Source organism: Dasypus novemcinctus, chromosome 18, assembly GCF_030445035.2.
Source record: "Dasypus novemcinctus isolate mDasNov1 chromosome 18, mDasNov1.1.hap2, whole genome shotgun sequence".
In the NCBI taxonomy this organism is placed as follows: Eukaryota; Metazoa; Chordata; class Mammalia; order Cingulata; family Dasypodidae; genus Dasypus; species Dasypus novemcinctus.
The window spans coordinates 84,228,021-84,255,978 of NC_080690.1; the positions used below are offsets into that span (position 1 = coordinate 84,228,021).

The window sequence follows — 27,958 nt, forward strand, 5'->3', positions numbered from 1 at the left end:
CAGTACTGAGAGAGAAATTTATAACCATAAATTCATACATCAAAAAAGAAGAAAGAGCAAAAATTGAAGAACTAACGGCACATTTGGAGGAATTAGTAAAAAAACAACAAAGTAACCCCACAGGAAGAAGAAAGAAATAACAAAGAAAAGAGCAGAACTAAATGAAATAGAAAATAAGAAAGCACTTGAAAAGATAAACAAAACCAAGAGATGGTTCTTTGAGAAGATAAATAAAATTGACAAACCCTTAGCTAGACTAACAAAGAAAAAGAGAGAGAAGATGCAAATACACAAAATAAGAAATGAGAAAGGAGATATCACCACTGACCCCACAGAAATAAAGACTATCATAAGAGGATACTTTGAAAAACTATCTTCCAACAAAAATGACAATTCAGAGGAAATGGGCAAATTCCTAGACACCCATAAGCAGCCTTTATTGACGAAAGAAGAAATTGACGATCTCAACAATCCAATCACAAGTAAAGAGAGAGAATCAGTCATTAAAAACCTGGCCGATGCAGAGAGTTGGTGCAGGAAGATGATGCCACAAGAGACACAGAGGAGAGACGTAGCAGAACAGGGAGCTGAGGTGGTGCAAGAGAATGAGGACCTCTTTCCCACTCTGGAAGATCCCAGGATGGATTCCTGGAGCTGTCTGATGAGAGAATGCAGGTGGACACAGAAGTGCATACAGCAAATGGACGCAGAGCTGATAGCGGGGGTGGGAGGGAGAAATAAATAAGTATATATTTTTAAAAAGTCACGAGGGGTGGTACTTCTGATTTGGAGTCTGCGAGGAGATGGCAGTAAATGAGAAAAAAGAGTAAAGTTTTGGGGGTGACTGAGACCCAGGTCCGGGAAGTACGGGGTCTATGGCATCTCGGAGGATGGAGACAGAAGCGGCCAGCGGGATGGGGAGCGATGTGGTGGCGGAGTAGTCAGGGAGGGCGGGAGGAGGTGAAGGTAGCCCTAAAAACCGACCCCACAAGCCCCCTGGGTCAGGGCCCACACGCACAGGTAAGCATCACACCCTGGGAGCCCCTCTGTCTTGGCCTCCGCGCCCCCCTTGGTGGGTGGTGCCCCTACAGGCAGCCCTCCCAGGGCCACCAATTCCACAGAGCCCCTGCAGCCCCCTGCCCTGCCCGCGCACAGGCCCCGCCGCTCAGGGAAGCCTCAGGGTTTCCCGCCAGGCCCAGGCCCAGCAGCCACCGCGGTGGGCGGGGCCGCTAGGGACTACGTTTCCCAGCGCGCACTGCGGGACGGACAGCCCACCTCCGGTGACGCACAAGGCCGCTTCCGGCGGCCGCCCGCTGCCCGCCGGTGCGTCGGGGCCGGGCCTGAGGCGACGCGGCGCGGGGCTCGCCCGGCTGCTGCGGGCCGGGGCGGGCGACGGCGATGTGAGCGCGGGGCGACGCCGGGCGTGCCCGCCGCGGAGGAGGATGCGCGCGCTCGCGAGCGGCATGTGGGGGCGCGGGCGCGGGGACGCGGGCGCCCGGGGCCCGGAGGCCCTCGCCCGGCGGGGCGCCGCCCGCACAAAGCCCAGGGCCGGCCGGGGCGCGCCTGCCGGCCCTCCGGCGGCTCTCGCACGACCCACCCGGGGAAGGCCGAGCTCAAGAAATGGCCACCCAGCCAGGGGCCAGCGAGGAGCAGTGACCGTGAGGCCTGAGAACAGAGGTGAGGGTGACAGGTGTCCGGCCGGGCGGGCACTGAGGAATTCACCTCCTCGGGGCCCTGTCAGGCCGAGTGCTGCAGAATGGTGCCCCTGGCCTCCAGGGCGGGGAGATCGGAGAGCTGGAGGCTCAGCTTGAGCCAGGGCCTCAAAGCAGTGCAGGAAGGGACCTTGCTTGCTCAGGTCGCCCTAACCAGACGTCTCCCTAGTGCCATGTTTCCAGAGGAAAGAAAACTCCCGTGGCAGCCCCCAGGTAAAGGGATGACCGTTTCCCAGCTGCCTGTCAGAATCGTCCCTGCCTGCTCTTGCTTTTGATTCTCCACCTGTTGAAGCCCTTGCTCTAATTCACGCTGTGGCTTAAAACTCAACGGGAAGGAAGAATTTCTAAGCTCGCAATCTGTGGAGTGTGGTGTATGCCTGGTCTCTAACTCTTCTCTTCTCCTTCCCTAGCTCTGCCTTCCAGGGACACTGCCCTTGTCCAAGGAAGGATGCATAAGCAGGAGGCAGCAGGGACAGGAATTAAACTTCAGGCCACCTCCCAGGTGAGTTGGCATTACCCCTCCTCTCCCTGAGACGTAGTCTTGCTTTTCAGGACTTAACAATGTTTATTTGCTCTGAAAAGTGTTCAGTTTAAGAATCCTCCTCTGGGACCTGGTTACTATGGTCTTACTTTCTGTTGAGTGATGGCCTACTGCCCAGGCCTCTCTCCCTGTTTCCCTTTCCTCCCATTCAGTATTCATTTTTCACTGAAGAAATGATTCAGCCCCTCCCTGACCATTTTTCTCACAGAGTCTCTGTTGGTGCCGAAATATACTCCTTGGGGAAAACACGACAGCTTCTTGTGCCATACCTCCTTTGTTTTGTGCCACATCACACCAGCCCCTAGAGAAACATAAGGCTAAGTCCAAGACCCACTCTCAAGGAGCTCACAGTCTTTTGGCAGAAAGCAAGGAATCAGGAGCGGATGTAGCTCAAGTGGTTGAGCACCTGCTTCCTATGTATGAGGTCTTGGGTTTGATCCCCGGTACCTTCTTTAAAAAAAAGAAAGAAAGAAAGGAATCAAACAGGTTTCTAGAGTGCAAAAAGGGAAAAAGGACTTAGACACAGATCTAGACCATGTACTAGGAGAGTGAACTAGAAGGAGCCCTTGGCTTCTAGCTGCCTGAGGGTGAGGGGTTGGGAATATTTCACCAAGTTGGTGATTTTATTTTTTAGGAGGTACTGGGGATTGAACCTAGGATCTCATACATGGGAAGCAGGCGCTCAACCACTGAGCTAATCCACTCCCTTGGTTTTTTTTTTAATATATATTTTTTATTAGGGAAGTTGTGAGTTAACGGGAAAATTGTGCATAATTTGCAGACTTCCCAAACATAACCCCTTCACCAACACCTTATATTGTTGTGGAAAGTTTGTTACAGATTATGAAAGAACCCCGTAAGACTATTACCACTAACTAAGGTCCGTAGTGTACATTAGGTATATATTTTTGAGAAGGTGATTTTTTGAACCACGTCTGTTGTTGGTGTCAGCGGCACAGGAATCTGTGTTTCTTTTTGTTGCATCATCTTCCTGCATCAGCTCTCCATGTGTGCAGCGCCATTCCTGGGCAGGCTGCACTTTCCTTCGCACTGGGCGGCTCTCCTTATGGGGTGCACTCCTTGCGCGTGGGGCTCCCCTACGCAGGGGACACCCCTGCGTGGCACGGCACTCCTTGTGCGCATCAGCACTGCGCATGGGCCAGCTCCACACGGGTCAAGGAGGCCCGGGGTTTGAACCGTGGACCTCCCATGTGGTAGACGGACGCCCTAACCACTGGGCCAAGTCTGCTTCCCTTGAACCATGTCTTAAAGGAAATGCTTGGCAAACAGAAAACAGAAAAGCATCATTTTAGGCAGAAGAGATGCATTATGAAAGTCTTTCTCTTCCCTTGAGTTCCTGTTTCTTAAAATGTCAATAAATAGTTAAGTTTGTTTCTGTCAGCTGTGTATGATATGATAGCTATTGTATTTAGTCCCCATTTCCATCCAAACTGCTCTTAAGAAGGTTATTAGTGATCTCCAGATAATCAGATGCAGTGCTCAGTTCTTTGTCTTCATCTTCTTTTGTATCCCTCGTATTTGGAATAGGTCAGGCAGACTGTTTCTGTAAAAGGCCAGATAACAAATCCTTTAGACTTTGCTGCCCATGTAGTCTCCGTGTACCTGCTGCACTCTGCCGTGGTAGTGGGAAAGCACCATAAGCCAGCGGGGGGAGTGGGTGTGGGTGTGGGCTTGCTTGTGTTCCAGTAAAACTGTTTGCCAAAACAGGCTGCTGCCAGCCCTGAAATAGCTGGTCCCCCACTCTTTTTCCCTTGGCTTCTGGGACGCCGCGCTCATCTGGTGTTCTGCCTGTCCTCCCTGACTTCCCCACCTCATCTCCCTGACTTGGAACTGTCAGCGTGCCTTAGGGCTCTTCTGGGCCTTCTGTTCTCTCTACGTTTCCCTCCAGATTAGCCTGCTTCTTCTCTGTAAATACTAGCCACCTGTGACTTCTTCCAAATTCACATCTCCAGTTCAAACCTCTCCTCTTAGTTCCAGGCCTGAATATCCATCTTCACTAGTAACTCGAGCCTAATGTATCCAGACATGAATTCCTGATGTTTACCCATAAACCAGCCCTTCCCACGGTTGTCTCCTCACTTCATTGTACTTTCATACTCCGATTCCAGTACGAAAACTTTGTTGTCATTCTTGTTTTCTCTCTCCCACACAGCCCACATTTGACCCATCCTGTCAGGTCTGTTGTCAAACTGTATGTCTGATAATTTCTACCACCCCCACTACCACGGCCTTGGTCCAAGGCCTCATCATGTCTTACTGTTGACCTCGTGGTTGGTCTCTGCTACTGCTCATCTTCCCCACGGTCCATTCTCAGCGCAGCAGCCAGGGGGATCTGTTCAAGCACGTTGGCCCGTGTCACTGTCCACTCAGAACCCTGCAGTAGCATCCTCAGGAAAGGCCAAAGTCCTCGATGCAACCTGCAAGGCCCCATGTGTCCTGGCCTCTCATTACCTCCGATATCCACTACTCCCGTTTCAAGAGTTACCTCTCAAATTTCCTGATCACCCTATCATAAATTTCAAAGCCTTTTACCCAAATTCTTCCTATGCCTCTTCTCTGCTTAACTTTTTTTTGCTTGGCTTTATCAATGCTATATATTTTACTTGATTTATCTTCCTTTTTTCATGTCTGATTCCATTACTACAAAGTACAGTTCACACAGGCAGAGATTTTGGACAGTTCCTCACACAGAAAATATTTATGGAATGGATGTTTGAGTATAGTCTTAATTGGCTGTCGTTTTGCTATTTAATATACAATAATCATTTTTATACCTAAAAATTTGCTTTCATCCCTAATTATTTCATATGAATACATTCCCAGAAGTTTTTCCTTCCTTGTGAATTAAGGTTTCCCAAATTTATATGAATCAGAATACTTGTAAAATTGTAGTTGGATGGAACAGCAATAGAGGCTCAAAAGCTAGAATTCATGCTTTTTAAAAAAGTAAACTGAAGAGCTGATTTCACCAAAATATTATTTTTCATTCATATACTTTAAAATTTAGCCATACTGAACCAAAAAATACTTTACTTTTAATACATTTTTTCCTGTGAAATACTTTTTGTTCATCTTCTTCTATAAAATGTTAATACAAAGCTGCATTCTTTTTCTTTAAGGATAGAGTTTTTAATGTCTTTATCTTCTATCTATATTACGATTAAAATTTAAAGCACTGAATCCAATTCTTATATGGAGTACAGCACAGATTCTGGACCGGTATAACGCTTTCTTTGGTATGATGTGAGAATGTGAACCCATTTGGAAATCTCTACATGTACATCATTGTGACAGGAATGAGAATAGGAGCCACACATTCAAGAGTGTTTTGTGTCCTCCTGAGTTAAGTAAGTTGATACAGACATCTGTTGGAGAAAGTTTGCTTTGTTACATCTGAAAGCCACGTTGTCCAGTGGATCTTGTTTCGCTGTCGGGGTAAGTGGATATTAAGCATTATTGTGTGGTCAGAGTGGAGCATTTTAATGGAGTAGCTTAACAGTCACAAACATAGACTGTGGGTTCAAATGCTTGCTCCAGCACCTAAGTACTGTGTGGCCATTAGCAAGTTAAATGTCTTTCTTTTCTTCATCTGTAAAATGGGGGTAATAATAGCACCTGACACAGTGCTTCTGAGAATTAGTTAAATTAATGCACGTAAAGTGCCTAGAACACAGTGCCTGGCAGCAGTAAGGACGCAGTAACTGTTAGCTGTCATCATCTGTGTCATCAAGATGATTGTTACAAAAACTAATAGGCAAGCCATAAGCGACATGTATGTCCTGTGGCATCAAGATGATAGAGCAATTCACAGCCAAGCCTTAGCTGTATATATTAGCTAAACAGTGTAGAATGTCGGGTAGGGGTTGACACACTGTAGCCCATGACCAAATTCCACCTGCCACTTCTTGTGTAACCCAAGAGGTAGGAGTGCCGTTTACGTTTTTTTTAAAGATTTATTCGCCCCCCCCACCGCTGTCCACCTTCTATGTCCACTAGCTGTGCGTTCTTCTGCATCCGCTTGCATTATTTGGTGGCACTGGGAAACTGCGTGTCTTTTTTGTTGGGTCATCGTGCCACGTCAGCTCTCCATGTGTGTGGTGCCACTCCTGGGCGGGCTGCGCTTTTTTCGCATGGGACAGCTCTCCTTACGGGGTGCACTCATTGTGCATGGGGCACCTTTCAGCACTCCTTGCACATGGCAGCATGGCGCATGGGCCAGCTCACCACATGGACCAGGAGGCCCTGAGGATCAAACCCAGACCCCCCACATGGCAGACGGACACTCCATCAGTTGAGCCAGGTCTGCTTCCCTGCTTACATTTTTCAGTCATTGAAAAGAATCAAGAAGAACAGTATTTCATGATGTGAAAATGTTCTGAAATAAAAATGTCAGTGTCCATAAAGTTTTATCAGAATACATATACTTGTTTTTGTATTGTATGACTGCTTTCAAGCTGCAATAGCAGAGGTGAGTAGTTGTGGCAGAGGCTGTATAACGCACAGAACCTAGCATATTTGCTCTATATAGCTCATTACAGAAAACATTTTCTGACCCTTGACGTAAAAGTTAAGAGCATGGGCTGTGGGGAAACGGACTTGGCCCAGTGGTTAGGGCATCCGTCTACCACATGGGAGGTCTGCGGTTCAAACCCCGGGCCTCCTTGACCCGTGTGGAGCTGGCCCATGTGCAGTGCTGATGCGCGCAAGGAGTGCCCTGCCACGCAGGGGTGTCCCCCACATAGGGGAGCCCCACACGCAAGGAGTGCGCCCCGTAAGGAGAGCCACCCAGCGTGAAAGAAAGTGCAGCCTGCCCAGGAATGGCGCCACCCACACTTCCCGTGCCGCTGACGACAACAGAAGCGGACAAAGAAACAAGATGCAGCAAATAGACACAGAGAATAGACAACCGGGGGAGGGGGGGAATTAAATAAATAAATCTTTTTTTTTAAAAAAAGGGCATGGGCTGTGGAGTCAGACTGCTGGACTTAAATCCTGGCTCTACAGTTGACTCGGGACCTTGGACAAGCTGCCGCTCTCTGCTTTCTCATCTGTGAAATGGGACTAGGAATGGTACTGATTATTGGGGTTGTTGTGAGGATTAAACCAGCTGATAAATGATTATATAGAATTGTGTCTGGAATATTGTAAGTGCTATGAGGTATTGTTATTATCATTTACAGTAAAAGACATTTGCAAACAAAAATCACTGGTTCTGTACATGAAGGGCTATCTATATATGCATAGAAAATGTCTTGGGAGGATACACACCAAAGTATTAATGCTGGCTCCCTCTGGAACATGGGGATGCAGAGGCAGAGAAGTGGGCATTTCTTAGTAAGAAGAAAATCAAATCCAAACAAACCAGTTGCCAAGTATAAGAAAATCTTTGAACTTTAGGAGTACTCAAATTTTAGTTTCTTAACAGTGACAAAGTAATGGTATATGCTGAAAAATGACCTTCATTTTCTATTGCATCACTAGACTTGTAAAGTTATTATAAAGAGGCTGTAAAAATATTGTCAGTTATTTGTAAAGATAACTTATTTCATTTAGTTTTAAAAATGCCTGAACAATATATGTAAGACTTAGCCAGAGGACATGCAGTTAGAACTGTGGGACTGGAGTCTGTGAAAACCAGTCTTTTATAACTGGGTCAGAAACGCCCATGCTTAACATAGAAGCATAAAGCATTCCTCTGTGCAAAGAGTCAGCATTGTGTCAGCGCCTTTATCCTTGAATACAGTTTAAAATAGTTTGTACTGAAATGTTTGGGTGTCAGTATACTTGAAGATTTCCGCTGCTGAGCCTTGCACAGTTTCAGAAGTGAAGGCATTTAACAAAGCACTGGTGCAAAATACAGATCAGTAACAGAGTAACACAAACAACCTGGGAGCTAGAATTGAGCACACCCTGATCACATTTCAGCCAACAAATCAACTCCTCTGATTTTGTGGCAAACTCCTCAAACTTGTAAAACTGATCTTGAGAGCCCTACAGTGCTTTTTTTCCAGACTGGCTTGCTCAAGTAGACATATTAGTACATCTTCTGTTCAGGGTTTGATGAGCAGTTCTTGGCTCTTTCCTGCAAATATTATCAAGTATTTTACATTGCAGGGGGCCTTTCAGTCTCTAGCTTAGGAAATTTATACCTCAAGAGTTTACTGTCTTCTCATAAATGAAGTTATCACTTACCAAGATAGGATTTATCTTTGCACAGTTTTTCTTAAAATGTCTTCTAACTTTAGTAGCAGGTTAAAGAACATGTGATAGTATATTATTCAGCAGACATGAGTCCCGGAAGGACTTTTGTTTCTGGTAGAATGACGTAAACCCCTAAAGGTTCAGCTGCTCACCTGCATCTCCATAACTAACATTTACTTAGCACTTACATTGTGCCTTCCATATTGTAAGTATGTTTGTATTATTCCATTCATTCCACATCCTAATCTGTGAGGGAGGCATTTTTTATGTTTCCATTTACCAGTGGGGAACTGCGACACAAGGGTTAAGTAAGTGACAGGGTTTCAGAGCTGGTGAGTGCCTGAGTCTGATCAGCCTCTGGAGTAGCCCGGCATTTTTGCTGGTTGATCTGAGTATACACATTGAAAATCCTGAGGTCCTAATTACTTAAATCTACCTTCTTTTAGCCACAGATTTCTGAAGTCACAGTTTGAATTGAATAAAATACACTTAAGTATCAGTGTTGTATGCTGAAATCCTAAAATAAGCTATGTAAAATCTGCAGTAAATGAGAGCATCACCTTGCAGTAAATACAGCTGTGACTGCACTATGTAATAGAATGTCTCCATATAATTCCCAGCTTCTCAGATATGGCACTTTGGTTCTTAAAGGCATTTTATTAATAATAATAAATATATATGTAGTGTTTTTAATACTTATAACCTCATTTTTATTTTTAAAAATATGTAGTTATGTTTTGGGTTTGTTTTTTAATTTTTTAAGCTTCAACATCTACTGAACACTGAAAATAGAAATCCATAGAACATGAGGATTAGTCATGTTCATCTTTTAAGGTTCGTCTGCACATTTGTTTTCCTGGTGCTTCAGGCCACTCAAATTTCCCCATGTTGAAAAATGTTCTAGTACCTATTGTGCACAAAACACTTTAGCATTTATTATTTATTGTGTTGAATTGATGCCAATTTTTTTTCTCATGTGTACTTTCTTTTACCTTCACAAAAATGCAAGTTCTCCAGGGGCAGGGGCCATGTCATAATTTCCCCCTTTTTCTGGAGTTTATAACAAGACTGAATGTCCAATAATGAACAGGGCTATGGATAACATAATGTTACTCTTCATAAGTATTGTCTCTTACCCACAGTGAAGACCAGGAAGCCTTTAGACCAGGGGTTCTTGACCTTTTACGTTCCACGGACCCCTTACTAAGTCCACACTATACTGTGCGTTATTTAATAACTAGATCACACCCGCACCAGCACGTCCCCACAAGAATGCTTGTTCTGAATTTCAGCCCAAGCTCACAGACCCCTTGTTAAGAACCCCTGCCCTAGGCCCTGGACTATGTGGGGCAGGAACACTGGCTGAGTTAGAATTTATGTCATTCCAGATCCTGGTGACATTCGGGGATGTGGCCATGGATTTCTCCCAAGAGGAGTGGGAATGGCTGAACCCTGCACAGAGGACCCTGTACCGAAATGTGATGCTGGAGAACTACAGGAACCTGGTGTCGCTGGGTAAGGGCACTCCCCTTCCGCCCCCACCTCCCTCCCCCCTGCATGCTGCCCCAGCTCAGAGCCTGGACAGACCCACAGCATGACCATGGCCTCTTCCTTTTTCTTTCTTTTCTTTCTTTTTTTTAATTCTAGTAACATAAGAGGACCACGTCCTGTTTCTTTTAATGTATTTAGGGCTTTGCCTTTCTAAGCCTGATATGATCTCCTCACTGGAACAAGGGAAAGAGCCCTGGATGGTGAAGAGAAGGACGATGAGAGGCCGGTACCCAGGTGCGTGCGGGAGAACTGGGGTGCGGGTGGTGGGGGCACCGGGAGAGCGCAGCTCGGGGACCTCAGACACTACCATCAGGGACTCTTCCTGAGCCTTCCCGGCCTGCAGAGGAATCCAAGGCCCCACGTTTTCAGTCTCCCCTATCTTTTCTCTCCAACTGTGTTCCCCTCTCCCTAAGATAAGTAATTTCCTCTACTTGGGATCCCATTGTTTCCTGGCTCCTCCTCCCCTTTGTCATTCAGACTTAGGTAATGATTTCTGTTCTTTCAAAAAAATTTTCCTCCCTTATCTCTCTTTCTTGACGCGGCTATTTCTTTTATTGACTTCTTCCTTTACCTGAGAGTTTACTGAGTTGGAGCCTTTGAGTAAGGCCCCCAGGTGCTGGTGGGCATGATGGGTAGAAGCTGTTAGAGACCTCACCTGTCTGGCAGGGGAGAAAAGACTCAACGTGACTTAGGTGAGGTAGACTGCTGTTCTGTGTGAGACAGGTGCCAATTGGGAGTTAAGAGGAAGAAGAAAAATCATTCCCGTTACAAGCCAGCAAAAGGCGCAACAAGAACAGAGCCTTAAAAAAAACATTATAATGAAAAGACAAGAGAGTCAGGGGTTAGGAGATACATTTGGATTTGGGGCTTCTAAGCCAAGATAAACAGCGGCAAGTGGGTTATTGGCTCATGTGGGCTCCGTACTCACATACACAAAAGACATTCAAAGCCCCAGAGATAACCAGGCTTACCAGTGATGTGTGCTGAGGGGAAGGGTGGGATATCCCTAATTAGGGGAGGCACAGCAGGAGGGACAGGCAGTGGAACCAGGGGGATATCCAGAGAGCCCCACTGTTAGAGAAGCCAGACCAGCAGCAGGGGCTGTGGGAACCTGGAATGTTCCTTTGGATTTGACGTGTAGGAGGGGTTTAGGAAGTAGAAGGACTCTTTCTTGAGTCATGACTAAGGAGAATAAATTTCTTTAAAATTTGTATAAGAAATTTTATAGTCTCTTTTGATGATAGTTTTATCATCTCTTCACAGATGTGTTAGGTGTTTATAATTTTTTCAGTTGCCTAATCACAGTTTTTATACTTTTTCTTTTTTATTGATGGATTAGAACTAGTTTATGTTAGGAAGAAAGGTTATGTCTTTTCTGGCTTATATGATAATACCTCTTTCTCAATTTCCCATTTGTCTTTTAACTGTTTATGGTATCTGTTTATTACAGTTTTAAAAAATTCCAATTTTGTAAAATTTGTAGGTTCATTCCTCTATGGTTTCTCCCTTTTCTGGCATGCTGGGAAAAGTGATTACCTTGTTAATATTTATACAACAGAATTCTCAAATCTGACAGTTATATTTTTCATCATTTTAATCATTCCATAGTCTATGGCAGAAGAGGAGACTGCCAGTGAATGTTTCCTGATTTGTTGGAGTCTTCTTACAGATGATATTTTTACTCTTTGAAAAGGGATTACAGCGTTCAATCCCAATATTATGTCTAAGGCAACAAATTATCAAGTAAGAAAATAATCAGAATTAGAGCTTTCTTTTGGAGGTTATTATCCCAGAAAATGGCAACAGTTTCTAAAGAATTGGGACTTTTATGAGACCACTTAATTCAAATCATGATTCAGTGGAAAAGTTTATATTGACAGAGACAGAAAAAGTTGCTGACAAAGAATAATTATAGTGATTCTCATAGGACATTATACTGCACAGGAGAACATATGAATATTTCTGTGAAAGATTTCAATTTAGCATATTAAAAAATCAGATTTTTCAACTAGTTTTATGAGACAACTGCCTTTTTCCTTCTGTAGAGCTTTCATCTCTTTCTGAGACTTCTTTTGTTGATTATAGAGACTTGCACTTTAAGGTCAGAATCTGAACTCTTCATTAGTTGGCATTAAAGCAGGCATATCAAGCCAGAGGAAAACTACTAGCTAAAATGAGAATAAGTCAAAGGAGATTTTACTTAACAAAGAAGAAAATAGGTGATTTTCTTCTGTAGCCTCCCCTTTTTGTATTAGCAACATTTACTCTTAGATTTAAATCTTGTGAGCGCTCTTTATCTCTTGATGTTTAACTTCTTTTTCCAGATTTCTGCTAAGATCTAATGTACATTGCTTGTCAACATTGAGATGAAAAGCTCATTTATATGTCCTTTAGGACTATAGTTACACACATTTTGCAACTATTATCACCACATACAGGCTAATTATTATTCCTGGCTATAAGAATCCCTTGTATAATCCTTTTCCCTAAAGTTCCTTAAAGTCAATGTAAATAGATCCTGTCTTTCAGTCTGATGAAACTTGGCAATGTCTTTTTAAAGTGGCATGGTAAATCACAAATAAGTTTTGCTGCCTTAAGAATACAGTTTTATCATTCCTTTTCAATGAGGACACACTTACTACTCGCTGCAGTGAAAGCTCAAGCCACTGGACTCAAGGACGCTGTCCTGATGACCACTTCAGAGTGGTCAAGCCGACCACGTCAGGTGGCCAGGTGGCTGTGCCTTGCTGACTTGCCCCAAGGCTGTGGGTACACGCTCTTCTCCCTATTGAGAGGGATGCTGTGGATCAACACCCATGACTATCAGATAGGGATGGCATTTGTGTGAACTGTTCTCTCAGGCGGCCAGGAGACCTTGGAGGAGCTGGACCAGTCGTGTGGTACCCACGAGTAAGCCTGGGCTCGCAGATCCATACGCGCCTCTTAGTTTGCAGGGCTGTGGTAATGGGTACCTCAGGCTAGCTGGCTCAAACAACCACAGTTTTGGAAGCGGGAAGCCCAAATGAAGGTATTGCAGGCCATGCGCTGAAGCCTGTAGGGTGCTGGTGGTGGCTTGCAGCGGTCCAGCGCTCCATCTCTGCCTCCTTCACACGGCCATCTGTCCCCTGCCTCCTCCTCCTCCTGCCGAAGTGTCCTCTGCTTATGAGGACTCAAGTCATTGGATCAAGGCCCTCCCTGATTCCGTTTGGCCTCATTTTATTAGGATCTTTGCAGTGAGTTCACATCCACAGGACCAGGGGTTAGGACTCAAACTTGCTGTTGAGGGAGATAATTCCACCTACAACAGCAATCTCACATGTTAACATCCAGCATTCTCAACGCTGCAGGTGCCACCTCCAGACCCTCTGTACTGTGCGGGGGTAATTTTCAGCACAGCCTACTGTGGGGCTGTGCACACGGGCCCTTGTTGCATGATGCCGCTGTTTGCACAGCACAGTAACCCGGTAATAACAGCTGCAGAATGCCAGGGAAGTCTCTGTTTTCCCACTGACATGAAATTGAGAGGTCAGGCCACAGCCGTGGCCCAGTCATGACCTTCAGCTGTCCCGTTTTCCCATTTCATGTGGAATGAAAGAAGCACAGGTACTGTAAGATACCTCAGTGTTTTGTGGTACAGGAGCTCATGTAACACTTGAGGAACACGGCAGCCTTTTTGCACGTGGCTATGACGGTTGAAGGACTCTAACTGTGCTCTCAGACTCTCACAGCCAAGAGTACAGTAATAGCAACTGGATGCAGGCCTTCTTTTTACTGAGACTCAAATGTGCCGTGACAGTGAGTCTTCTTAACCCCACAGCTGAGACCCATGACCAAACCAGGGAGTTGGGGGGAGAGCAGAGCAGTCTGTGTAGTAGCATGCTTGCTTGCATCATGCACTCTTCACCCTGGTGGTCGTCTCTGACAGATCTTTGGTGGCAGAGCTGCTCAGGCTTGGTAAGACTTTATTTCCTTACAAGACAAAAGTAGTTAAATTAGTTTCTTGCAAAAGGAATTTTGTTAGTATAGTAGCTCTGCCTGAAAATTTTTGTGTATTTGCCCACTGCAGAAGAAGCCAAAGCCAGATGTTGATGCCTGAGTGTAAAAGTATATCTATTTACACAGGACAAGTACTGTCCAGTTAGGGACAAACATGGAATCAGAAGCAAGAACTTGTTCACAGGAGGTTTAAACCTCATCACTTACCATGCAGTAGGACATGCTTGTTCCAGATCTGGAACGTCTGGGCAGTCCAGAACCTGATCAGCTTTTGCTCGGTAGGCCAGCGTTCCTGCCAACAGTTCTCCCAGTCTTGGCTTGACACTAGGAGCCATTTTCAAGCTACCACCTCTGCTCTCCATGTCCAAAAAAAAAGTGGGAATCCTGCCAGAAGCTGGCGGCCGCTGTGCCCATCCTGCGGCAGAGGAGTCCTCGATCCAGGATGGCTGCTTTGGCCCTTGGCAGCTGTGTTAGTAGGTGGCAGGTTTTCAGAGGCCCCTTCTGTGAAACCTGAGCGGTAGCTTGTTTGTTTGGTTTTAATTTTGTATTTGGAAATAATTCCACAGAGGAAAGTTGTAAGGATAGGACCAGTACAGAAAACATTTAACCATCCATACCTCCAGCATCAGCTAGTGGTAGCATTTTGGCCTGTTCACCTTACCTTTGGCTCTTAGTGATGAATGGTGGGGCAGAAACCCGTCATCAGGCTTTACTCTGTGATGCGGCCCATCTGGATCAGCTGCGTCACTCCCTGCACCTGCAGGTGCCCCTGGGGCAGTAGCAGGAACAGACGTCTCGTAGGCTGGCATTTCTAGAGGGCCCTGCCTGTCAGCAGCCCTGCGGCGTTGGCAAGTGCTCCTAAGCCCAAAAGTCAGGCTGACCTCTTGAGTTTTCTTCCTTGGTCTTGGCTCCATTTTGTTTCACTGTCTTGTTGCCTTTTTTTTTTTTTTTAGTAGTTACATTTTTAAATTGACGCGTATTAATTAAACCCATCCGAAGTATACAACCAGTGGTATTTGGTATAATCACACAATTGTGGATTTAAACAAAATTTTTCTACCCAACTTTTCTCATTCTCAGAGGGAAGTTTGTTCCAAAATACTGAGGCTGCCATAACCACACATGGAGTTTCTGAACACCTCTAATTTTAACACATCTAATACAAAACTCTTAATTCCCCCACCCCATTCTGATTCAGTAAGCAAATCTATTCTCCCCTCAGTTTTCCCCTTTGCGGTGGCAAAGAACTAGAATCCTATCAGTTCTACATAGAAAACAAATTCCACAAAACTTCTATCTAGCTCCAGTTCCCCCATCATCTTTTATCTAAATTATTGTGTCATCTCTTAACTAATTCCCCTACTTGCACTTTTCTCCCTTTAGTCCCTTATCAATACTTTGCCAAGAAACAAAAAAAACCCACAAGAAAAACACCCTCTAAACCCAGATCAGATCTTAGGACATACACTGCCGCTAACACTTAGAATGAAATCCAAGCACATTGCCCTAACTGGGGTGCCTATACAAACCTGTTTGCTCAAGACAGTCCTGGTTTGTGGCTGTTATCCTGCCTTGTTTATTAATAGCACTCGTTTGCTCTCAAAAAGCATTTTGGTTTGAATGACTAGTTCTGTGGCCACGCCGGCCAGCACTGAACCTGACTGGTTGCTGCCCGTCTTGTCTCCTCCCTTTCCACCGTGTCATTCCCTTGGCCCCAGCCTACCAGCCCTTTCCAGGTTTGCAGTCACACCAGCGCCTTCCCACCTGGAGTCCCTTTGACCTGGGAAGACTCGCCTCTTCGGGTCTCCGCTCCACTGGCTCTGCCTTGGGGTGGGTGCCCTGGCTCCCACTGGCTCCATCTCCACCACACTGCTGTGGCATCTGGTCGCTTTTAGAGCCTGGCTCACACACTGTAGTTACCTGCTTATGTGTCCACTGGCTTGTTTACCGGCTTTCTCCCTGACTAGACAGTAATCCCCTGAGGACTCCTCTGTCTTGTTTGCCTCCATAACTCCTAGAGTCACTCCTGTTGTTGCTGCCCTGAAATGTGTCATTAGGTGGCAAATAGATGTTTGCTGAGTGAATAAATGAATGAATAAAACCTGCATCCTTCTTGAGTGTTCAGGATATATTATGAATATTTTTGCAAACCATGCAGATTTCACTCCTGTAGGTAGTTGATTGTCACAGCTTCTGATTTGGATATCTGGTCATCCCTTGTTTCATTTTAGATGAAGCCTCTGTCTCTGGTTCTTTAGATCATTTTTCTGGGTTTCATGGCATGGAGTTAGTGAGTGGATTCACTCTGTTCTCTTTGCATCTGTGGATATTTTAAAACAAAGACTATGTGGCATGAGGTGGCTCAGGCATATCTAATGCAGGCTCTCTGACTACGTCATTCAGCACTTTTGGAGCTCTTCCTTCAGCGGAGACGCCCCTAGAGGGTTATGTCGTGCGAGCCTCTGGATGTTTTCCTATTGTACCACCTTGCCGAAGATTCTGAGAGCCCTCTAAGGAGGATGTGTCCTTCATGTCACCAGACACCCTTTCATGTAGGAATCACAGCTATCAGGAACCACTGATACTGATGGCAGCATTTTCCTATTCTCATTTGTGGCTGGAGTGGACTAAAGATTGAGAATCTTTGTTTCATATTCATATCAAATCTTTTTCCAGAAGCTATGAAATTCTGGCAAGCTATATTAAAAATCTCCCTTTGATAATCATGCTACCAAATTTATTATTTAAAAAAAAGTTTGCTTCCTGTGTATTGAAACCATTCAGGTCCTTGGAGCTCTCTAAATGTTGGAGAACATTCTTATCCCCCCATCCATAGGCTCCTTATTTGATAATTCCTGAGACTTTAATTACATTTAAAATTAACTCGCCAATCACCTCGAATACATCAGATTAAAAGATTAAATCCTAGCATGATCTGCTAAGGTTTATTTCAGAATGTAAATTTGGTGACTGTTACTGGCCATATAAAAAAAGCTTCCAAAGTAATATGCTTTTTTGAAGGTTTTAATTGACCGGCTGCATTTTGGAAATTTAATATGTAACAAAGATATTTGCTTTCTTAATATCTTTCAGACATGAAGGTTGTACAGGAAACCAAGCAATTACCTCTAAAGAAGGACTTTTCTGAATCAAAGTTATCCCGGGCAGTGATGATGGAGAGATTTACAGACTATACCCTGGAATGCTCCATATTAGGAGAAAATTGGGACTATGATGTTCTATTTGAGAGGCAGCCGGTAAGTCAGGAGATAAGTTATAGGCAAGAAACCAAGATTGCTATAACTATAGGATATGTTTCCATTTGAATACAATATTTATAAATGGCACAGATTATTCCCTCAGAAGAAAGTGCACATAATCTTGTTACATAATAAGAAATCTAAAAAATCAGTTGCAATGAATCACAAGTCTGTGCAGGTCAGAAGCGTGTAATATTTAATGCATGTGAGAAAACTCTGAGCAGGATCTCAACCCTTTTTCATCCAAGATTTCATACTAGAAAAAAAACCCTTTGGGCATATTGGATGTATATGAATGTGGAAAAGCCTTTGGTCACTATTAGAAAATTCATATTGTGTGTAAGTTCATTCTCCCCTACAAAATTACAAGTTTTTCAAGGCAGAAAGAGTCTTTCCTATTTTTATCTTTTTTCCCCAAACACATAGGACATAACTAGGCCCAGTCCTTTTGTGACCTGGCCTACTCAGTAAGTGAAGTCACAGTTCTTGGCACAGAGTGCCTCTTCCCTAGCATGTGGACACAGTCCATCCCCTCGTGCCCTGCAGGCTCACGGGCATGGTCTGATCAGGAATGTACTTGTATCGTTTCAGAGCTTGGTGGCCGTCAGGAACATGGCCGTAGACTTCTCCCAACAGCTAGTCCCAGCTCGGAAGAGTTTCTGTAAGAATGTGATGTGGGAGAACCGTAGTGACCAGGGGCCAAGGGGTAAGGATCTATACTGTCTGCCTCATCTATCATCAGAGGACCCCTTTCACACCTCAGTTTTAACTTGGGGAAGGGAGGAGAGGGTTTTTGAAGTGCTGGGCTGAGTTTTTACTCCTGATTCTTTTTTCTTTTCTTTTTCTTTTTTTTTAAGATTTATTCTATTTTTTTATCTCTCCCCACGTGCTTGTTGTTTTGCACTTGCTGGGTCTGTTTGTCTTCCTTGTTTCTTTAGGAGGCACTGGGAACTGACCCCGGGACCTCCAATGTGGGAGGAAGGTGCCTAATTATTTTTTTTTTTTTAAGATTTATATATTTATTTCTCTCCCTTCTCCCCCCCCGCCCCACACGGGCTGTCTGTTCTCTGTGTCCATTCACTGCGTCTTCTTTGTCTGCTTCTGTTGTCAGCGGCACAGGAATCTGCATTTCTTTTTGTTGCATCATCTTGTTGTGTCAGCTCTCCGTGTGTGCGGCACCATTCCTGGGCAGGCTGCACTTTCTTTCACACTGGGTGGCTTTCCTTACGGTGCGCACTCCTTGCGCGTGGGGCTCCCCTAAGCGGGGGACACCCCTGCATGGCACGGTACTCCCTGCGCACATCAGCACTGTGTGCGCATGGGGTGCCTAATTACTTGAGCCACCTCTGTTCCCTGCTCTGTTGTACCTCTCGTTTTGTTTTTGCTCCCCGTTTCTCTTGTTGTGTCATCTTGTCGAGCCAGCTCGCCGTCCTGCTTGTCCTCTTTAGGAGGCACTGGGAACCTCTGCTTCCTGCTTTTTTTGTGTATCTCATTATGCTTTTCTTCTTGTGTCTCTTGTTGTGTCAGCTCGCCGTGCCTGCCCATTGCACCAACTTGCTCTCTTCTTTAGGAGGCACCAGGAACCGAACCATGGGCCTCCCACGTGGTAGCTGGGAGCCTAGTCACGTAGGTCACATCTGCTTCCCATTCCTGATTCTTAAGAGTTTAATATTGTAGAGTTGGAAACAGATGTGGCTCAAGCAGTTGGGCTCCTGTTTACCATATAGAAGGTCCCGGGTTCTACACCCCAGGCCTCCTGGTGAAGGCAAGCCAGCCTGCATGGTGAGCTGGCCCACGGGAATGCCAGCCCATGCGGAGTGCTGCCCTGCACCAGAATGCCACCCACCCCAGGCGGCAATGTCCTCCCCAGCGCAGGAGTGCTGGCCAACGTGGAGAGCTGGCGCAGCAAGATGACAGAACAAGAGACACGGAGGAGAGACAGTAAGAGATGTAGCAGAACAGGGAGCCGAGGTGGCTCAAGAGAATGATCACCTCTCTCCCACCCTGGAAGGTCCCAGGATTGGGTCCTGGAGCTCCCTAATGAGAATGCAGAAGATCACACAGTGAATGGACACAGAGAACAGACAGTGGGGGTGGGAGATAGATAGATGGATGGATGGATGGATGGATGGATGGATGGATGGATGGATGGATGATAGATGTTAGTTTTTTTTGAGTGTAAAAAAATATTTGTAGAATAGAAAATTGGTAGCTTCATTATGCTTGGAGCTTCATCTTTCATTTCTTTCAGATTTCTCACCTTTCTTTCTGCTTCTTCCTGTAATAATTTTTCTATCAAAACCAAGGAAAACTGGTTCTCAATTTTAGAATGCCAAAAGTATGACCAAATCCCATCTCTTTCATATACGCAGCACATAGTGTTTCTAAGCCAGATATGGTGTCCCTGCTGGAACAAGGAAAGGAGCCCTGGATGGTGAAAAGAGAGCAGACGAGAGACCTATTTTCAGGTGAGTACAGGAGTATGTGGCAGGGAGGAGTGACTGAGTGAGAGCTGAGCTTTTTTCAAAGTGGCCGAATCCTCACTTAGGTACACAGTGGAAATCTCTTCCCAAGTCCGCAGGTCTGGAGAGAAAATCAAAGACGCTTAGCCTGGCTTCCAGATTTATTCTCGTCCCTCCATCTTCCTCTTCTTTCTAATTATAATTTATTGCCCTGTGGTCTGAATCCATTTTTTTCCCAGCTGTTTTCCTTTGCCACTGGGACATATATCAGCTTGTTAGTTCCTTAAATTTTCCTGACCCTGATGTACTTCTGTGCTGTCTTCTAAAGATTCACTCTTCTGTGATTAAATGGTCCATTCATATCATTTTATAAAAATATTAATTCGTTTGGCTTAGTGTCTCAAACTATTTTATGTTAATCAGACTTTTTGTTTTAGCCCTTTTAAAATTATGATTTGTAAAGTTTTTCCAATTTTTATATAGTCTAATATATTATTTCTTTTATGATTTCTTTTATTTGACACTTGACACATGTAGTTCTCCCTCATTTTTCAAAATGGCTGTCTAGTATCATAGTGTATTGATATACCAAAATTTACCTAATTAATTTTTTGTTGAGGACATTTGAACATTTTAGTTTTTTCTGGTCTTTATCTATATTAAACACTGGCCCAGTGAATGTTCTTGTATTTATCTCCTGGTTTACATGTCAAAATATATTTTTATGGTATTTTCCTAATTGACATGGTAAAATTATATATATATATATAATTATATGGATATTTTGCTATACCATTGGTGAATAATATTTGAGTATACCTGTTTCTAGACATCCTCAACAATTAGATTTTTTTTAAATCTTTTTTTATTTTTTCCAAGCTTTTGGGTGAAAAATGATGTTTTACTTTACATTTCCCTAATTTCTAGTGATGTTGAGAATACCTGAAATTAAGTCTTTTTAGAGTTCATGATCTGTTAATGGTATGTTTATACCTTTCCCACATTGCTGTTGGGTCATATTTCTTGTCTTTTTATAGTAAGGATGTGAATCCTTTTTTAAAAATTGGTAAATATTTTTCCCAAATTAATATAGCCTATAAGTTTGCACAAGGTGTTTCTCACTATATAGTATTTTAAATTGGGTGGTATCTTAATTTATGGAAGCATTTAGTTTGTTGGGTTTTGTTTGTTTTATTCTTAGTTTTTAATTTTTATTAATTGATGTGTTATTCCCATTGGTACCATATAACACATTATTTTGGCCTTGTTTCTGTTATTTAATACTTCTTTTTTCTCTCCTTTGCCCATTTCCTTTCTTTCCTTCCCTTCTTTCCAATTCCTTCCTTCTTGTCTTACATTTTCCTTTATTGTCTTTTGCTGCACAGTGGTTCTTTTCTGTTTACTGTAGTAAGATCTATATAGCATGAAATTTGCTATTTTAACTGCTTTAAAGTGTACAGTCCTGTCTCTTTAAGAACATTCACAGTGTTTTGCAGCCGTCACCATGTCTAATTTCAGAAGATTCCTCACCCAGCTGTACTCATTAAACAGTCACTCCCATTGCCTGCACCCCATCCTGAGCCCCTGGCAACCACTAATCTGCTTTCTCTATGTGTGGATTCGCCACTCTGGATATTTCATATGAGTGGAATCATATAATAGTGGACTTTTGTGTCTGACTTCTTTCACTTACTATAATGAATCTTACAGAGTGCAGTGTCTTTTTTGGTGCTTTGCCTTTTGACCATTTTGAACAACTTTTTGATGTGATGACATGGCATTTAATGATGACTTAATCTGTGCAGGACAGGGAGTGAGAGGGGAAAGATAAAGGCAGCGAATATCACAGTGTATATTATTATGTGGTTTATTACATGGTGATTGTGATGGCAAAACACTTTTCCAGCTCCTCACCTTCTGATACTTAACTGAATCCTCATACATTTAATTATTCTCCTACTCACTTTCCCTAGGTTTCTGTATGAATTCTCAGTTTGGGGTCTTCTTATATACATTGTAGACCAAATGACTTCATGTAATCTCTTTTATTTATTTACTTTTATAACTAAAGAACACTTATTTCTGACTAAGACTTTATCTTTAGGACATGACTAAACTTTGTCACCACGCCCCACCCCATCGTGCATAAAGGTTCATATAGTGACTGTTATAAAGCAAGTACAAACAGCTTGGGGGGTCGGAACCAACATTAACTGACAAAGAACAACTTTCTTCTAAGTCATCATAAAAATGTTGAAGTAAAAAAAAGGGGGAGATAATGGGGCAACAGGGGTTTCAGATTGAACAAGATCTTCACATTTCATCTAATACAGTCATTCCTGGCTAGAGTGTAACAAAATGGAAACAAGACTACTATAGTACAAAACTTCCACTAGAGCATGTTGTACTCACCTGTGTTCCAAGACTACCCCCATCCCCCTAACGATTCCAGAGCAACTGGTTCCCAGCCTGCTGGGCCTGCCGACAAAGAAGCACATAGACCTTCTCCGTAATCCAGCCCTTGCTGTAAGGCTTATGCCTGGGTATGAGCTCAGTAAACACGGCAGCTGAAGTCTGCCAGGTCATCAATACAATCAAACCACTGACTGATATCATATGTGGTAGAGGGACTGTTAGGGTTAATTCTCTTCAGATGTTCTTCATACAGTTTACATACACCTTCCACGCCCACACTCACAGATTCATAGCGTAAGTCATGCCTTCTGGCCTCTTGGTAGGCTGTACCAGCAAGATGGTGTAAGGCATTGTGCCAAACTCCTTTATTGCAGCCTCTGCCAGCACCGCCACCACACAAACTCCTTCACTACCGCCACTGCCAACACCACCACTGCACATGAGCTTAGCCTGTGTAATTGTTTTGCAGCTGCATAATTTATGTGGTAGTTATTAGTAATTTAATTTTTCACTTTTCCTTTTAGGATATTCCTTTATTCTAGCACATGATAAATGAAATGTTTGTTTTCTTGGTATCTTTCAGATCAGCAATCTGCATGTCAGACCCTGGAATTATTTCCCAAGCAGGACTTATATGATGAGGTAGTAATGGACAGAATTTCAAACACTAACATTGAGCATTCCACTTTCAAAGAAATCTGGGATTCCAAGAGCCTGTTTGAAAGGAAGCTGGTAGGTCAGGACACACAATTAAAGCAAGAGACAATCACTCATAACAAAATCCTCTCTAAAGAAAGAGACCTTACGTATAAGAAATCTGGAAGATGGTTCCATTTGGACAATTCAGAAGAGAAAGTTCATAATCATGATTCACTTAAGAAAAGTTTCCCAAAAAATTCAGTGCTAATAAAGCATACAGGAATCTATGGAGGGAAAAAACTTTTCAAATGTAATGAATGTAAGAAGACTTTTACCCAGAGTTCCTCCCTTACTGTTCATCAGAGAATTCATACTGGAGAGAAACCATATAAATGTAACGAATGTGGGAAGGCTTTCAGTGATGGTTCATCCTTTGCACGACATCAGAGGTGTCACACTGGCAAGAAGCCCTATGAATGTATTGAATGTGGGAAAGCCTTCATACAGAACACATCTCTTATTCGTCACTGGAGATATTATCATACTGGGGAGAAACCTTTTGATTGCATTGATTGTGGGAAAGCGTTCAGTGATCACATAGGACTTAGTCAACATAGGAGAATTCATACTGGAGAGAAACCTTACAAATGTGATGTGTGTCACAAATCCTTTAGGTATGGCTCATCCCTCACTGTACATCAAAGAATTCATACTGGAGAAAAACCATATGAATGTGATGTTTGTAGAAAAGCATTCAGCCATCATGCATCACTCACTCAGCATCAAAGAGTGCATTCTGGAGAAAAGCCTTTTAAATGTAAAGAATGCGGTAAAGCTTTCAGGCAGAATATTCACCTTGCTAGTCATCTGAGGATTCATACGGGAGAGAAGCCCTTTGAATGTGGAGAATGTGGAAAATCTTTCAGCATCAGTTCACAGCTTGCCACTCATCAGAGAATTCATACTGGAGAGAAGCCATACGAATGTAAGGTTTGTAGTAAAGCGTTCACCCAGAAGGCTCACCTTGCTCAGCATCAGAAAACTCACACGGGAGAGAAACCATATGAGTGTAAAGAGTGTGGTAAAGCCTTTAGCCAGACCACACACCTTATTCAACATCAGAGAGTTCATACTGGAGAGAAACCCTATAAATGTATTGAATGTGGGAAGGCTTTTGGTGATAACTCATCCTGTACTCAACATCAGAGACTTCACACTGGTCAGAGACCTTACGAGTGTATTGAGTGTGGGAAGGCATTCAAGACAAAATCGTCACTTATTTGTCACCGCAGAAGTCACACTGGGGAGAAACCTTATGAATGTAGCGCGTGTGGTAAAGCCTTTAGCCATCGTCAGTCCCTTAGTGTACATCAGAGAATTCATTCAGGAAAGAAACCGTATGAATGTAAAGAATGTAGAAAAACCTTCATCCAAATTGGACACCTTAATCAGCATAAAAGAGTTCATACTGGAGAGAGATCCTATAACTATAAGAAAAGCAAAAAGGTCTTTAGGCAGACTGCACACTTTGCTCATCATCAGAGAATTCACAGTGGGGAGTCTCCAGCACACCCCTCTTTACCTGCCTCATCAAGTCCTGTGGATCTCTTTCCCAAATTTCTCTGGACTCCATCCTCACTTCCATCATCATAGTCTGGAGACATCATTATATTATTTAGACTACTCCAATAGTATAAAAACTCATCTCCCTGCCCTTTTGTTTTCTTTTGTTCCTTACAAGTTTATTCTTCACATTGAAGCCAGTGTGACTTTTTTAAAGTATAATTTTTCCTTTGCTCATTTTAACTTATGTTGAGGTCATTTAAATTGGTTAATGCATGAGATGTGTCTAGCGCAGTGTATGGTCCATGCTAAGTGTACAATAATAGCTGTTTTAAAACATTATGTTTGGATGTGGAAGAGTTACCATAATAAGATCAGAATAAAAATGATGCAGTAGAACAGGTCTAGGACCCAGATTTTAGAACAGAAACCGGAGTTCTTGAGGTATGAGATGAGGTTTGGCCAATGTGGATTTAAAACTTGATTGTATGACGTAGAGTATTGTAGCTTTCCATCCTATTTTCATGAATGTAAGGTAATGTGACCTTGGTGAGAAAATTCAACCTTAACAGTCGTGGAAAGTGACTAGAGAAGACAGATGAGTAGGCCCCTCGGAACAAATGAACTCAGAAAAAGCAAGATATGTATATGCATAAAGTTAAAATTACTGACATGATACTCAAGAATTAGCAAACGTGTGCAGATATGGTCTATTTAAAGCCACCTGGGTTTGTGAATGAGTTCTTTTAATCTTTCAAGGAATCACTAACTGAGATAAACCAACCTAGAGTAGGAGTCAGCAAACTGAAACTTGTGGCCTACATCCTGCAGGCTGTTTTTGTCTAGCCCATGGGGTAAGGACTTTTTACACTTTTAAATGTTTAGAGAAAGGGAAAATAATACTTTCCAGTGTGAAAATTATATGAAGGGGAGTGGGTGTAATTCAAGCGGTTGAGCACCTCATTCCCACGTATGAGGTCCTGGTTCAATCCCTGGTACCTCCTTAAAACAAATGAAAAAAAACAATTCTCATTAGGGAGCAGGTGTAGCTCAGTGCTTGAGCCCCTGCTTCCCCTGTGTGAGGTCCTGGGTTCAACCCCTGGCACCTCCTAAAAAATAATAATTTTAAAATACATGAAAGTCACATTTTAGCTTCTATAAATAAAACTTGAATGGAATGTCGCCACACTCATTTGCATATTTGCAACATCAGAGTTGAATAGTTGTGACAGACCATATGACCTGCAAAGCCAAAAATATTTACCGTCTGGCCCTTTTGGAAAATGTTTGCTGTTCTGCGTTGTAGAGCAGAAGTCAGCAAACTAACTCATGAGCACAATCCAGGGTGCTACCTGTTTCTGTGAATGAAGTTTTACTGGCTCACAGCCACACTCTTGTTACGAACATCCGTGGCTGCTTTCACACACAGGCGGAGCGGAGTAGCTACAGCAGAGACCATGTGGCCACAAAGCCTCAAAACATTTACTTTCTGTCCTTATATAGAAAATGTTTGCTGGTCCCTGCTCTTGAGCAGAGAAAAATATACAACTGTCCTAACCCTTTCTATGTAAGACAATTCTGATATGAAAAACAAAGAAACTAAAAAGCAATGTATTTATGTATACAGGTACAAAGGACATAATTAAAGTATATTCTAAAACAGAAAAGGTGTGAATGAAAGGGGAAATACGACATCTTCCTAGATGAAACAATACTATTTAAATGTTTGTAAATTATAGTTCCAAACAGAATCCCAATAGGATGTGGTTACCATGACAGCTTTATTTGAAAGAACAAGAGGAAGAGTAATTAAACAAGAACAGGAAGGAACTTTTAAATAGATTTCTTTGCATTAGAGATTTTGACATGTAACTGATAATATTGGTGAAATGCTGTTTTGACAATTGGCTATCCACTTCTTCCTCTCCACCCTCCTCCCCAGAAAAAGGCAGGATGCACACACTTCACATCTCACAGAGAAATCTATAATAAAATATAATTCTGTGGCATGGAATCCTAGAAGCCATAAAAGAAAAGAATGAGTTAGTCTATGTAAAGATTTAAAACTTCTGTGTAAGTGAAAGGCACCAAAAAGTTAAAACACAATTAGCATAAAATGTGTACAAATATATAATAAAGGCTATGTCATAAACTAAGTACTATTAGGCCTGCAAAGCAGTAGGAAGAAAATTGACAGTACATACAAACAGGTATCTCACAGATGAATTTAAATGAATAAAGAAAATTTGTGAAGTTCTTTACCTTACTAATCAGAAAGATGCAAATTTAAATATTCTTGGCTCTCAGGTTGATAAAAATAAATCTGGATAACATCCAGTACTGGTATCAGTATAGGAAAACATAATTGTTCATCATCATCAAATGTTCATCATTTTTCTCCTACCTTTTTGGCAATGTGGCATGTCAATATAAAAGTGTATTCCTTTTGAAACATTAGTTCTAGATCTATGAATTCATTCCATTAAAACATATAGATGTAAATAATATTTATTGCAGAATTGTTTTAGTAGTGATAAAGGATTTCAGTGTCCCATTGAGTAGATTAAATTGTGGCTATTTGATACTGTATTGCGCACTTAGTAGAAGTTATACTCTATGTATACTTCATGGCAAATTGTCCACAATAAATGAAATATTTGATTTGGAGAACTTTATGTGTAAAGTCATCTTGTAGTTGTAAAGTTAAAATTAGTATTTAATATGAATGTTGAAATCGATTTTCGTCTTAAGCACACCTACTTTTCCTAGCTCTTTATAAGCACTCCCCTTCCTTTTCATTCCATATTTTTCTAGTGAGCTGCCAGGCATACATAGCCCTAGTTAAGTCAATCACATTTTATTTATATTTTGATTGGAGACACAGGGCCAAGAGCAAGGCCAATATTTAGTTTTATGAACATTTATGGCTATGGTGATTAAATAGGTTGGGGGCCCTTATTTTACCAGCTCTAAGTATACGGAATATCTGTCCTGGACAGGAAGTACTTGGAATTGAGTCATCCTTTGGCAGCAAGCTAAACATTTCTGCACCTAGCTAACTATGGCTATGATCCATTGAAATCTTTCCTGTTTTGTCACATACTAATTTTGTTTGGTTCTTTAACTCTATGAGCTACCTGGTATTCCTGTTTTTAACCCATAAATTTAAGTTCTTTCATTCTCAAAGCTAGCCCACACAGAAATCAATAGTTGAGAATGATTATCAGGTCATAGAGAAGCAGAGTATTAAGGATTGATTTTTGAGTGAGATAAACCAAAAGACGAGAAACTCCTTATATTTTGTACTAGGAAAGGATAATCATGGTATATCAGGGTCATAAGCCCATTGCACATAAAAGGCTTCCTAGCTCACAAACTAACTGAAAGGTGATGAGGAATGCTGGGTCTAAAACTATATATGCTGCTTATTTGTAATGAAACTGGATAATTCAAAGTAAAAGACCACTTAAAATTTTAGCCTTAAGAAATTGAATCCAGCACCATTTTGTGAATATTCAGAAGAATTTTGCTGCTTTAATTTGCTGAAAAAACCAAGTGCAGTTGAGTTGCTGAGCTATGATACGTAACTGAATTTCC

The 27,958-nt window shown here is 42.7% G+C and overlaps 1 protein-coding gene across 3 annotated transcripts; it reads left to right on the forward strand.

Moving 5' to 3' along the window:
* The first annotated feature begins 1,352 nt into the window (after nt 1–1,352).
* On the forward strand, nt 1,353–27,031 carry LOC101446697 (zinc finger protein 28 homolog). 3 transcript variants are annotated; one of them, XM_012520275.3, is made up of 8 exons: nt 1,353–1,677; nt 2,123–2,214; nt 9,864–9,990; nt 10,165–10,260; nt 17,116–17,279; nt 17,874–17,988; nt 19,655–19,750; nt 22,743–27,031. In XM_012520275.3, exons 1-8 carry the CDS (start codon nt 1,443–1,445, stop codon nt 24,449–24,451), a joined length of 2,634 nt encoding a protein of 877 aa, XP_012375729.2. In that variant the 5' UTR covers nt 1,353–1,442; the 3' UTR covers nt 24,452–27,031. The 3 variants fall into 3 exon arrangements, with proteins under 3 accessions (XP_012375729.2, XP_071065584.1, XP_012375727.2); XM_071209483.1 differs by lacking the exons at nt 19,655–19,750; nt 22,743–27,031 and having other exon boundaries at nt 1,371–1,677; nt 17,874–18,168; XM_012520273.3 differs by lacking the exons at nt 1,353–1,677; nt 2,123–2,214 and having other exon boundaries at nt 9,912–9,990; nt 10,123–10,260.
* The last annotated feature ends 927 nt before the right edge of the window (nt 27,032–27,958 follow it).